Genomic DNA, 14,552 nt, shown 5'->3' on the forward strand with positions numbered 1-14,552 from the left:
TCTTGGGATATGGGACCTTTGCGTCTTAGGCGGGCTTCTCTGGAAGTTAACTGCCGCCATTTTGAAGCGGATCCTACGACCCTCCTCCTCTGCTTCGCGGAGCATCGGTCGTTCCTCCAGCCACTGCCAGGCCTCCTCAGGGCGATGAAAGAAGAGTGACCTGCCTTTGTATAGCACCTTCAGTTTTGCCGGAAAGAGCAGCATGTAGGATATATGGAGATCGCGGAGCTTTGCCGTAACTGAGTCATAAGACCGGCGTTGTTTCTGCACATCCTGGCTATAAACCGGAAAGATCATAATATTGGTATTTTCCAGTCTGAGTTCCCCCTTTTTTCTTGCCTCTCTCAGGATGATTAGAGGAGTGGGTAACCCAATATACCCTTGCGGGATCGGGCAGACAATATGTAGTTAAGGAAAAGTTCCAGCAAGGGATTTATTTAAAAGTTTTTGTAAAAATAGTATAATAGAGTCTTTATTACTTGAGACTTGTCGACTGAAACAATCAGTCGCTGTTGTAATTATTGATTTTTTGCTTAAGACCTCATGAAAGCTACCACACTAGCCCTGAGGAAATACTCCAAAGAAAATGGTAAGTCTGTTCAACAAATGAAATTCAAAAAGTAATAAGAAGCAACACAGGAAATTATTTTTAAAGAAGCTTATTATTTTTGTCTTCAAATCAAATTCAAATTTTGCAAGGGTTCATGATCAAAAATAGATGCACAAAAATCTTAGGTATAAGGAAACGACAAAATCAATCCATCAATACATAAGAAAACAGTCCAGTCTGTAAATCAAATAGAAATTGACTCCTTATAAAAATAAACAGAAAGTCAAATGTAGAGTGTAGACATAGACTGATGTGTCGACGTTTCGGTCTCACAAGTTTTATCCAAAGACCATCATCAGAACGATAGGTTTTAAATGCAGTACGAATGACCCTTATGGTAAAACAGAAAAAGCACAATGAATATTCTGAAGTGCAGTTCAACTTGTGAATTTGTACCCTCAGGGATTCAACAACTTATCCCTTTGATTGCAATCCACGTAGTGATCCAGGTATGAGAATATATTCTTTGTTTTAGGGTCCAGATGTGTTCTGAAGACAACAGGCGCACAGGCTCGTCAGTATCGTTCGCCTTTGACAACTTTCACTGCCTCATCAGGTTCTACATGAAAGTTGTGACTTGTATCATGCCCTTTTTTTTACTACTCCCTCGGAAACCTCCGTCATCTGACACTTGTTGGCACAAATGCGCAGGATAGTGTGACTGTGATGACACCACAGGGCCTGGCCGGACCCTGCTCTGTCAAGCACAGAGTGGTGTGAGCACCCGGCAATTATTCCAATGAGCCCGGCTGAATGGCTCAGCTGGGGCTCAGATCAGGGCTGCAGAAGCGGCGCCTTGTCTGGCAGACACACATTCCACTCCGGCTCACCAGCACAGCCAATGGGCTTGAGTTGCAATTAGGTCTGTGCAATCTCTTCTCGGGAGGTGAGCAATGCTTCCCTTATCTGTCAAATGAATCTCTTTACGAATGCAGCAGGGAGGGGGCAGAGAGGTGTCTGTTTGTGACTAGGAATGTGGGAGGCTGTCTGCAGTGCAAATATTGCTTATTCTCATAAATCTGCCCTCATAAATCTGATAGCGCGACACACCTACGCATGGGGAGCGACACAGTAATGTGTCGCGCCACACAGTTTGGAAAGCTGTGCCCTAGCGGGTAGGGACACCGCAGTGCCCAGTAGCGGTCCATCACCGGGGCCTCCCGCAGTCAGCAGTCCGGCCGGGCGGCCGCGTGCAAATCAGGACCGCGGGCGCTGAAGTCTCGGGGGGAGGGTGGGGGGCGTGCACTCCCAAGGCCCCTAAACTGAATCAGTCCCCCTCCTTACCCGTGGCGCCGGTCTCGTAGGGCCGCCCTGCCGTAGTTCGTCCTCCGGAGCCACACTCTCCTCTTTCCCTCGGCCCCGGCTGGGTGGCAGATCCTCCTCCGGGCCTCCGTAGATCTTTGCAGACGTCCGTAGACCCCCAAAGCAGCAGACACTGGGGGTCGGAGGGGGGGTGGGATCCGATGCGGGTCTCGCGGACGTGTAGGGTCCAAGGGGGTGCAGACCTCGGGGCCCGGGCGGAGCCGCTTTCAGATCGAAGGGGCCGGCCCGGTCGCCATCTTGTCTCAGGTCCGCTGCGCCAGCCGGAATCCCCTTTTCGGCGCTGATTTCAGCTTTTCTCCCGCAGGATTTCAGGCGGGTCTGGCAGCAAAGGTGTCGGGTCTCTCAGGCTCTAAATTGGTAGGTTTTTCGAAGTATGTGGCACAAGTAAAACAACGGATTACAGCAGGGCACTGGGAGCCTAGTGGAAACACGTCTTACTCCACCATGTCGCTGGCCACGCCCTCCGAGGGTATTGAAATCTTAATCAGTATAATACGTATAAACTATACACATTTGAATTGAATGGGGAATCGGAAAAGACCTCGATAAGTATGGGATTCACAGAAGTGAAGTGACATATTGTAGCATATACAGTACACTGTGTGAGTACTAGGGGCACCACAGATAAAGAAGAAATAAGAGTTGCATAACAAAAAGAAGGACGTTACTCATGGTTCGACAGGATGAATACAAATCAGGTGGCCATCTTAGAGTGGAGGTGCACAATTAATAGTAGGCAAACGGAGGAACCTGAGTTTTAGGAGCGAACACGTTATTTCGTGCATCTGGTGATCATACAATGAAAATATCAATTTGTGAGATCAGTTGAGCCTAGTGGGTATGTAACATATTCAAAGCAAAAATGAATGACAATCAGAACAATGGAAATAGCCACAAGAGTGATTTGGAAACCAGGCATTTTCATTATGGCATTAACCAACTGATAACTAAAGTTGCGGATGTAGAATTTATCGAAAGAACTGTAGGACTTAACAACCATTTAAGAAACGGTTAAAAAGCAGTTAAAACTTGGGTGCATCTCTGTCAATGGAAATTAGGAAAGGTAACAAAGGGCAGGAGAGAATATTAAGTTGACAGTGTCAGATAAGACAATTACAGTAAGGCTGTCCAGTCTTCAAGTCTGTTTAGACTGATGCTGCCAGTCCACAGGATCCACTTGAGCTCTTCTTTGTTCGAGAGTTGGCTAATATCTGCTCCTCTTGGTGGGGGTCTGATCACGCTGATCACAGTCCATCTTCTGTCATCTCCACTTTGTCCTACATCTGAGAAATGTTCCACAAGAGAGGCATTCGGTGTCTTGCAACGAATTCGACTTCGATGCTGGAAAATCCAGATCTGCACTTTTTGGGTGGTTTGCCCGATGTATATTTTGTTGCAAGGGCATGAAATAGCATAGATCACATTGCTTGTGTTACAATTTGAGAACTGTTTTAACTCAACCTTGAGGTTACAAAAAATGAAATATTCCTTCAACTGTGAATTTACAGACACTACAATCACTACATTGGGCATGTCTAGTCAGGGGTTCTGGGCCACAATACCTGTCCTTCCTTCTTCCTGTCTGGTGGGCGTCTGGCCACTAACGACTGCTTGTTCGTTGTTTGGTCGTATCTGCTCTTTCCTGTGTTGTGTGAGCAGTATGTGTGCCTGCATGTTGCTCGTAGCTGTGTGCTAGCCTATGTTGTAGGAATGGTTACCTTGCTCTTCCTGGGTGGCTTGGGCAAATTTCTAGAGTCTACCATTCCAAATCTCTCTGTCAGACCCTTTCATTCTTCGACCATCTCCATCCCTGGTTTCTTGCAATGAAACTCTCCTGCCTTCTCCTTGTTGCTTTTGCATTTTATTTACTATCTTACTTCCTCCTTTCTAAACTGAGGTCGAAGGCAAGCAAGCAAAGACCACTCCGTTTTCAGGTAAGGCCATTCAATCCACTGGGCTCCTTCCCTATTCCCGCTCTCTTATTTCCTTCTTGGCACTTTACAGTTAGATCTGACACTAACCAGGTCTAATTTAAAGCATGACGTTTACCACAAATATACCTCGGGAAAACGCCTCAAAGTCCACCTTATAAAGAGTCTGTGAGTCAGGCTATTTCATTTTTATTTCATATTAAGGTATGCCCTTAATATGCTCTCCGTTACAACACTTGATAGGTCTCTTCCTGCAATCTGCATCTAAAGAGGTCTTCGAATCCGCTGAAATTATGTCTATTTCTGCCAGAAGGCGACATTCTTGGTGCTGCATAAAGCACCCATAATAAATAAACTTTGAGGTGTTTAACTTAGCATCCCTTCTTCATGAGCAATCACAGAAGTGTTTCTTGATAGACTATCAACCAGTCTATTAATATTATGGATAAGATGATGGTGCATTTTTGGTTCAGGGGTGGGCCTGTAGTTAGTGTATTTTTGTTTCAAGGGAGTATTCTTATTTCAGGTCTTGCGAGCATCTTCCATCGCCGCCTGGGTTAACATGAACAACCCCCACAGCTTTGAGTCCCTACAAGAGGTCGCTCTAGCAGCAGTTCCTAGCAGTATTATTACACCTCGGTGCTGCCTGCAGCACACTCTGTGTGATTGCTTTGCATATCCTGTGTGCCTGCCTCACATCCTTAACCATGTGTTTTTTCAGGACGATCACATTGAACGGGAGAGGTCGAAGTACAGTATACTGGGAGGCTGCTGCGCCATGGCGGTGGTGTATCTCCTGGGGAAACTCTACGTGGCAAACGCGGGAGACAGCAGGTACGACGTGTACACTTGAGAAACTGTGGTATATTGAACTTTCACATATGATGAGGAATATATTCTGTGCAATTCCGCTCTTTCTGCTGTAACCACAAATGTGAAAACGAGTCCAGTGTCTTGTGCTAATCAAAAAACCGTGTTGCATTTATTTGTGTTGTATAAATGTAAATGTCCAATTCGATTCCATGTGCTACTATAACTTTCTTCTAATGTGCCCGGCGCTTGTAGTTAATCCTATGGAAATAAATAATTATAAAGCATTGCAGGCATCTTACCTCCCTTCCATATTCTACTTTTCATGGCCTCTTTAGAGAAGAGAAGGCTAGCTTTATGATGTTATCATTAGAATCCACATTTAAAGTTACCATGTGTGTTCCTCCTTGCCACTGGGTTTCAATGTGCTATACTTGGTCTTTCACAGCGCTCAAATCCAGCTATTCACAAAGAGACAGGGCCACTCTCCTTTGTTGTAGCTGTTTTCAAACGCAGGTCCTGCAGGAGGGAAAGCATCGCCTGTGACCTTGGTGTGCAGTTTTTGTGGGTATCTCCTATGGGTGTGAAGGAAGGTGTGTGATATTGACACTTAAGAGAACCAACCTCAAGAAGGCAATGCCTCCTCCACGCAAACACCAATGAACCTGAAACACTTAGCAATCCAGAACTAGAGGACCACTGTCTGTACATAGTGGTGAAATGCAGGGCCGGACTGGTAACCAAAACCAGCCCTGGCACAGTGCTCGACCGGCCCCCAAGAGGGGAAGAGGGGGGTGCGGATGAGCTGTTTGCAGGGCCGGTTGCTGACAATTTTGTTACAGGGGGCAATATTGCCGGCCCTTGGTAACAAAAACGCCTTCCAGGGGCCTAAAACCGGCCCCCAACCTTGTGGCCCACCAGGGAAATGCCTGGTGCCCGCTACGGGCATACCGGCCATCGACCTCGCAGGCTGCGTGTGTACGGCACCACTGCCAAATATCACATGGCAGAAGGGCCGGACTGAGAACCAAAACCGGCCCTGGTAAAGTGCTCAGCCGGCCCCCTGGGCAGTGGCGTCACTAGGGGGGTGCGGGGGTGCGGACCGCACCGGGTGTCACCCCATCATAGGGTGACACCAGTGCAGACTCAGCCTCTCACCTCTGCTCTGCTGCCAGTGCTTTTTTTATAGTGCATTGTGCAAGCCGCCAAAAGTGTACGCCACGGTGCACAGTTGCGCAGCTGCTCACAAAATTAAAATACTCTGCAGTCAGTGCAGTGAGTGTGTACTGCAGCACGTCGCCACGCACGCACTGGTCTGATTATGTGACGATGCTGGTGCGATGCGGATGCGCAGCGTACTCAGTTTGTGGGTCCCAGGGCCGTCAATCTTTAGCGCTACCAATGACGGCCCGGGGACAGCCCCCGCGCGCTGTGCTCCTCTGACGCGTCGCGGTCATGTGCCAGGGAGGAGACGTGATGGCAGCGCTGCAGTGCAGGCAGGGGAGTGCGTGTGGTGGCTGCTAGAATAAAGAAATAATGTGGTCAACTGGAACCATCTTCTTTGATATCGCGAGCGGAGCGCCGTCGTCTCCCCTTCAAATTTGGGACAGGATTAACTTCTTGGGTCCGGAGGCAGTCGGCCACGCCACGGTGAGAGAGAAATATATAATTTATGAATGAACTCATTAAAGTTAGAAATTTGGCAGTGTAGGCACACAATCAGATTCAGATCGAGGCAATCGCATTACTCCCAGAAAGTCCCCAAGGCCGGCCCAAGAAGAGACAGACAGTCACACACACAGTGCTATAAACAAAGATTTGTAAAGCGCACTACTCACCCGTGAGGGCCTCAAGGCGCTAGGCGAGGGGGCAGTTCCGGATCAGTCTCTGCCTCGGATCACTCGAAGAATCAATCAATCAAGGGTTTGTAAACTTGGTCTTGGGTAATGCCCCCCCCAGGTCAGATATACCCAGAGATGCTTTAAAACAGCGAGAAAGTCATCATTGAGCGTATATTTCGCCTTACATATCTGCTGTACACTTTCTGGGGGTTGAGAACCAAAGGATATTGAACTAAGGGAAGAAAAAGAGGTCCTTATCTTTTTGAAGTTTCAGCACCTTTCTGGAGGTCGGCGCCCTGGGCGTGGGCTCCGCTGGCACATGCTAAAGCTGGTCCTGCTTGGTGTTTTAAAGAAGAGAGATGGATGTGACTCTACGGAGTCTACACTACACAAACCTCACCTCTATACAGTACCTATAACATCTTGTTTCACATTTAGCAATATTATTGCTTACATAGAAAGAGGACATGACAGGTTGGCATTTTGCGTAACTTGCGCCAATGTATCCCGGGCATGGGGGTAATCTTGAATGTTTCAAGTTTAAAAAAAAGCATTACTTTAAATAAATGTTACTCAAATCAGTGAGAAGATTGTATGCACTTTATGGAAACACCAAGACAGGTTGAAAAATATATATTTTACATTTGTGATTCTTTATCGTATTTTTTATGACATTTGTTTTCTGATTTACATCTTTGCTTGGTTCGGCTTTTGCTTTCCCTCTTTTCAAGGCTGTCCGTGCCCAACCCCAACCCAGAAACGTAGTGCCCCCTCAGCTCACTGACATGAGCCATTCATGCCAACCAGGGGCAGCGCAGTCAACACCTCAACAGCCAAATGTGTTAGTGAAACACAGAGTAATCCTGCTTGTAACATTGCCTGCCTGGCACCTCGACACTTACCTGCGTCCTACAGACCCCAGCAGTTAGTGCCCCCCTGTGCCGAGGTCCCCTCTCTTCACCAATGTGTCAGTGCTCAAACACATGCACAAAGGTGATACTCACACGCACACGTGCGCGCTTACCAGCCTGGTCAAAGCCTTGGCGACAGCATATTTATTTATTGAAGATTTTTATATTTGCCTTTCCCACCTCGATCACACTGAATTTCGGCCTCAGCCTCCTGTCTTGATCAGCTGGACACTGGCTGGAAAAACCCACTGCCCCCCAGGAGAAACAGGCCAAGGCTTAGTCAGGGGCAGGCTATCAGGGCGAGTCGTAGATAAATTAACTTCCTGCAGGGTACCTCACCAGAGAAGTTGGGGAAAGGTTTATTGGGAAGGATTCTGAGAAGTAAAACACGTTTTCGATATATTGCACACAGAAGCATATGACATTGTGCGCCCACAAGACGAGAGTTTTCATCTGGTGGCACTGGCTGACTCTGAGATAAATGCCAAGGGAGACCGAGCTGTGTGTACCCTCACGCTGCCACGCACTTGAAGCAGTACCCAGACACATGTCCCACTGTTCTGCATTTTCATGAATATACCAGGAGATGAGTGAAGGCATTTCTACCCTCTCACCAAATCACAGTTTGGGTGGCCTCTTTTTCCCTGACGGCTTCGCAGGAAGGCACTGTAAATTGTTAGAGACATATTACTCATGCGCAGACCGTCATCAGAAGATGTTTTTGGGGATGGATAGGGGCTATGAATTATGTAGCACATCTTGGGGGGTTGGACTCTAAATCCCCTCCTCTAAAAAAAGGCCATCTGAAAAGATGTAACTCAACTGGACACTGAGTTCTGATGCCTTTCGTGATCACTGTTTCCAGCAGTGAGAGACGGGATTAGAACAGAAACTCTGGGACCCAAATTGAACAAAAGAGCCCTCAGCTTTGAACAGCAGCGGTAAATACCAGTATACCAAGGCCGTCCGGTAGCGCCTTTGCGAGGGTAGAAGGACAGGAGCTATAACGCATCGTAAGATTATGAATAGTATTTAAAGTTGCACATAGACGGCACAAAGGAGAAATAATAACCTCAATTGTGAGCATGAGTTAACGTGCGGCGAAAGATCTTTGATGCACCGCCAGACTAATCCCACTTGTTGCTTCGCACAATTGCATTCGTACCGTTCTAGTAGTATAAACACAATAGGTTCCCAAACCGTGGGTAATTACTGAGACATTTTAACACCCAAGTGTGAAGCATTATTACGGACAGTCGAACAGAAGGGACTGGAAAGTAGAACCTTCCATTGCGAGCAGCTAATGGCTGATGAGCGCTGTGGTGAAACAAAGCACGGCGCCTTCTACATACAAGCTGTGGCCGTGGAATGTCCCAGTTCTTAAATGGGGAGGGAGGGAAAGTGAAAGCGCGCGATGCGCGCGCTGTCAGCCTCTGGGGCAGGAGATGTGCATGCTGTCCGTACGCGTGCAATCTCCTGTCCGTGCGTGCCTCCTCATGTCTTCCTTGGGGACAGAAAGCGCCAGCAATAGAGTTTCGTTAGCCAAGCAGCTACGCTGCATTCGCTAGCTCGAACTAAAAAGGAGAGCTTCAGCTTTAAAGAGACGTGTCAAGGAGCGATCCCAAATCATGACTTATTTCAGAGGTGGTGTTCGCTACATTATTTATGTGTGACTGCACGAAATGTTCCAAAAAAACAAGCTCTCTTGCTTTGGCTCTTTCTTAGAAGGTTTCCCACTGATCTGTTAAATGTGGTACTGGTACAAGAAAAAAAGGGAAGTCTAAAACAACGATTTTCCATTTTAATTCCCATTGGAAACTGTTCTCTGATACTGAAAAAAACAACTTGGCAGAAGTTAGGATTTTACGCAGAAAGAATGCTATTACGTATGGTAAATCTGTTTAGTAGTTTTAAGAAATATTTGTTGAAATAAGTCCTTGGTGTGCTTATGAAGGGGTACATTTTTCAGAAAAGGTATTGATATCTGGACCGTTATGCACTAAAAATAAAAAATTACTTGCTGAGGGAGCATTTTTTCCAGTCAGCCAATGAGGTACTGCAAAACCAGGTATGGTACTGCCGTAATTGACGTTCTGATTGGCCAGCCGTAACTTTTCATGAAAATGCTGTGGTGGTCATGTCAGTACTCTGGGAATTTGCCATCTGTGTCCACTGGCGGACATGGAGCGGACTCGGTCCATGCGGTAAGTCGTAAGGGGGTGACACCATGAGTTACCCGCACCGGGTGACACCAACCCTAGTGACGCCACTGCCCCTGGGGGTGCGACCGAGCTCTTTGGCGGGGCCGGTTTTCGGCCGATTTTGTTACAGGGCCGATTTTGCAGCTATGCTGCAAAATCGTCCCTGTAACAAAAACGGCCCCAGGGGCCCAAAACCAGCCCCCACCCTTGCGGGGCACCGGGGGATTGCCTGGTGCCTGCAACGGCCAGTCCGGGCCTGATGAAATACTCAATGCTTCTAAGTGAGGGCAATTTTTTAACACGTTGTGGATATTCCCCACATGATGTATGAGGAACCGAGGAGTCATTATGTTGTTCTGATTACTAAAGAGTGCAGATTCTTTCACCAGAGGTACCTCAACTCGTTTCATCAGCATTGCATGCACCGGATTTGGAATGGCGGTGCCGGATTCTTTTATTTACTTTATTATTATTTAGGGTGTAGCCCAGCAACCTGATATGAGCAGAGGTCAACCAAGAATGCATCACATAGTAATTTATAAAAGTATTGGAACATAGGAAAAGGGAAGGGTGACAGGAAAAGGATAGAAGTATGAAACAGAGGGAGAAGAAGCAGGGATACGTTAATCAGAAGCGTTTCCAGACTGGGAATACGTTTTCTTAACAATATGCAATTGAATACAAGAAGACAGTGCATGTTTATATAAAGGCACAATCGAATCAATCAACTGTCAAAGATTTGCAGTAATTAGAAAGACAACAAACAATGAAGAGGATTATAAAAGATAAGAGTTGTGGGGCATCTTGTTAGGCACTTCGTGAGTCCTTTCCTTTTCAAGGGAGTTTTGTGATTTTTGGATGTGATGTTAAAGCTGTGTAATGGAAATGTATTTTGACAACGTGAGGATTTCGCCAGGAAACAGTTCAAGAGCTCAATGTGAAATAGGATATAGCAGATGGAAGCCATCGAGATAAAAATGAACTTAACTGAATAAGGCATTATAATCAAATTCAATTGTCAAGATGGTGGACAGGAAACAACTCTTATACACTGCACAACAGAGGCTGAATTGTTAGCAATCCAGATAATCTGACATCACAAGACTTCTAATTTGACATATAAAAGGGGGGGGGGGGCACTGCTAGTAATAGGAATCATCAGAAAAAAGAAATGTTTTAGGCAAAAACAGTGGAAAGGGTGGCCTGCACCCCTGTTTTCAATAATTGAGGCTTACTGAGTTTAGCTGACTGGCAGAGGTTACTCCGGCACCAGGTGGTGATGTTGGTGTCTCTGGTGAGGTTTTCCCTAATCTCGCTGGCATAGTGAAGAGGGGTGGTTGCTCGTTGCTCCTTTTCCAAAGAGGCTTTGTCTGCTGAGTTTCTGATTTTCGAATATAGTTGTGGGACATGATCTGTCTATTTGGGTGGAAGGGATGCAGTGGCTGCTCTGTTAGTACAGTCAGGTGAGCCAGAGTGGTGATAGGCCCAGAAGCTGAGTTGACTGTGGATGGTTCCCTGTAGGGCATGTATTTGGCCACATCTTTGGACTCCATCTTTGAGAAGGTTGGGCCACGCTTAGTTAATTCTTTCCATTTGCACTAAAGCACTGTCAGTAGACACCCAGGTTGCATTCCCTGAATGGGTGCTCAGCTGCAGGCCACAAAAATGGGCTACATAAAGGTAGAGGCCTCCTAAGTGGATCATTGTCCTATGATCTCTGCTTAGTTGGGTGTGCGTATGTTGTTCCTGGCACAAGAATTTGAATCAAGAAGTTAATATGAGATTTGGGTGGTGTGGATTGGCAACAAACTTTTGTTATAGAGACCGATGCACAGCATCTCGGATCCTAGCACACACAAGTGATGCCAGCAGCATATATTCTGATAACATTCCACTACAAACTACTGACAGCAGTTTCCACGCTTAAACAGCTGCAGAGGAATCGACAGGAGGGAATACTAAGGGCACACGTTGCACTATTGAGGAAAGTTCCTTCCCTAGGATCCCTAGAGCGCAATTCTTCAGGACATTTGATAAATGAATTAAGCATCACTTAAAAGGCACAACCGCTCACAAATGATGGAATAAAGATTTACTGGACAGTAATTATCAGGTCAGTGAGAAGACTGGCCTTCTAGTTCAAAATATATCTCATCAGAAAAAATGATTGCTAACTCAAGAAATATGTTATAGAAACATTATAGAAATTAGGCAGTAATTGTGAGTGGTCAAGGACATATCAACTGCTTATACATGCTGCATTGAGACTCTGCAAATTTAATTTAAGAAGTAGGATGAGAACATGTCAAACTTGGACAATCGCTTCTAAAGAAACAGTGTCTCACCTATTGGCCTCCCAGAAAAAAGCCCAAAATGGCCATTTAATAATTTCTGGAGATGTTTCAAGCCTTATGTGTTCACAGACCTGCAGAGTGTAGCCGGGATGCTTGAAGCAAGGAAACATGGAGAGCTTCCATACACAGGACTTATTTGCATCCTGGTGCATTGAAACTGCTGCATATAAGATTAGACAGCGTGAAATGGAAATTGATACTGAAAATGTGACTCGTGCATTTTCTTCACCTATAATGTATATTGCTAACAAAGAGAAATTATTATCTGTTGAGGACCCAGAAAACACAATACATTTTGCTAAAATAATGAAGATTATGGCTGTGAGTCTATGAGCTCTGGAACAGGGAATATTTCACTGAGTTATGTCTGATCAGGAAAAGCCCCTCCACTCCAACAAATCGAACAGCAGGTGTGTGTACGCGAACAGTGGGATGGTTGGGGCAAGATAATAAGAGAGTGAAGAATGTTCTTCAGTTTGGCCATTCACCACTGCCAGTGGTTCAGTATCACACAATCTTTCTTCTATGGGGTGACATGGTAGTAGTCTTGATTAACTTGTAGGATCCACACAAAAATAAATAGGAGACTGTTTGGTGTGCAAAAGTTTCTTTCACAATAATAATAAGGGGATAAGTAACTTCACCAATGGGGGAGAAAGGCCATAATGTAAGCATTGACTTGGGGAGTATCCGCTTGGTGAGATAGAGAGAGATGATATGAATCTGGAATGCATTATTGCAACTAAGAGGTGACAGGCAATGTTTATATGATCTAGTGAACTATGATTATGTTGTGTATGTTTAAAAAATTGGATGATGGGGGATGCAAGTCAGAACTTTTTCTTGCTCCTACCAGGTTTTGTATTCTTAGCAGTAGAAGGTGAACTTCAGTTGACCACATAATCAACTACTTAGACAAAACGCTCTCTTGCCTAACTATCCCGGGAAGTAATTGAGCAACTACAGGATAAGATATTAAAAAGGTCACAGCAGACCTAAGTAAGTTAGGATGGACTGCAATGCAACCTGAGTCATTCTTAGTGGCCGAGATTGATTCAAGTGTTCTACCCATCTCTTTTTTGTTTTTCTCTGTGAAACGTCCTTAGTGCGAAAGTTAATGCCCGATGTCGGTCCCTCACAGTCAATAGGGCTCACCTTGCAGCTCACTGATGAGGCCCAACAAAGATGACATCCGGAGGGACCCTGGCTGGCGTCTCTGTCTGGATTGTTCCTACTGAAGCTTGAGCAGGCCTGATTTGCACAAGGTTGGTCTCTGCCTGAAGCAGTGCAGTGGGACTAGAATACAGCCCCGAATAATTACAAGTGGCTGAGATTACTCATCACTTATTGTTTTTTTCTGTGCTCTTTGTTTAGTCATGGAGGAGGTGTAATTTTTTTAAGAAACACACTTTACATGAATAAACAAGGATTTCCAAAAAGCTTCTGTGATACCATGATAGACACAATCTACCAAGTGTATTGACCTTGGCTTTGAGAAGCTCTTTACAAAAGTAAATGAAATTAATTTCAAACAGTACATGCTTTACTTATTTGTAATACTGTACCAGTTGCAGAGACTTGTGCGAATGGGATTTTAATGATTTATCCACAAAATCAGTATTGTGGAGAGAAGAGTACAGTTTTAGGTTCAATTGGCCGAGATTCCAATACAAATTGATTTGAATTCTAAGGTGAATTTAACGCAACTTTTAATGGATTTGTGATCCTAAATCACGTTTTTTACAATACGTTGGTATAAAATATTCAAACAAAGACCCTGAAATATATCTCATGGCTTCAGAAAAGTCAGTACTGCCCCCAGTCTGCCTAAAGGCGCATAGTAATCTCAATAAAATACTCCCTGAGTAGGGCCTTGCATTTCAACCAGGCCTTGCACTCAGTCTGTTGCAAGTGGCCTTGGCATGGCTTAGGAATTACTATAAGTAACCCATTTTATTGAGTTCTGTTGGTGGTTGTCAAAAGAATATTTTTTTGTTTTGTTGTTATTTTTGGGGTGTGCTGAGTTTTTGTGTTAACATCCTATTTTGCTGCTGTGGGAGGAAATGACCGCACACTTGTCACAATTTTTTTTCTTACTGATGGTGTTTTTTGTATTTTACCTCCATCTTCTCATTCCCAACATTTGGATTCGTCTCACCTCGCAAAACGGTTTGCGCTCCATGCAGTGAAACGTGTGAGTATGCTGAGGTGGTGATTTTTTTTCATTTCCTACAGAACCTTTTCCAGAACACTTCGGATCTTCCTGCATCATGGCTTGCTGTTCTTTTCTTCTGTTCAAGGAATATCTGATATTCCCTAAAGGATGGTGTGTCATGGTTGGTGTGCCCCCAATTTAATTTTTGCCTGCACAGTTTGCACTCGACTCTTCTAGTGTTAAAGTTCTCTCTCTCTCGAAGGACGTGTGAAAAACGCCACATAATAGAGTACTTTGATGTTTTTTCTCCATTATATCTCCAGTGCATTTGACGTCATCATCCTGAGCTGTAAACGATGTTCCAGTTAGCTCCTTATCAGCTGCGTCAGCCATTGTTCAGTTTAACCAGCAACAGT

At 45.2% G+C, this 14,552-nt stretch overlaps 1 protein-coding gene across 1 annotated transcript in view; it reads left to right on the plus strand.

Moving 5' to 3' along the window:
- The window catches only part of LOC147712646 (protein phosphatase 1H-like), a 207,839-nt gene that overhangs the window by 132,895 nt on the left and 60,392 nt on the right, over positions 1-14,552 (plus strand). The window contains exon 4 of the mRNA XM_086923340.1: positions 4,586-4,698. Coding sequence (XP_086779466.1) covers positions 4,586-4,698 — 113 coding nt within the window. The remainder of the gene's footprint in view (positions 1-4,585; positions 4,699-14,552) is intronic.

This window comes from Lissotriton vulgaris, chromosome 5 (genome assembly GCF_964263255.1).
Source record: "Lissotriton vulgaris chromosome 5, aLisVul1.2, whole genome shotgun sequence".
In the NCBI taxonomy this organism is placed as follows: Eukaryota; Metazoa; Chordata; class Amphibia; order Caudata; family Salamandridae; genus Lissotriton; species Lissotriton vulgaris.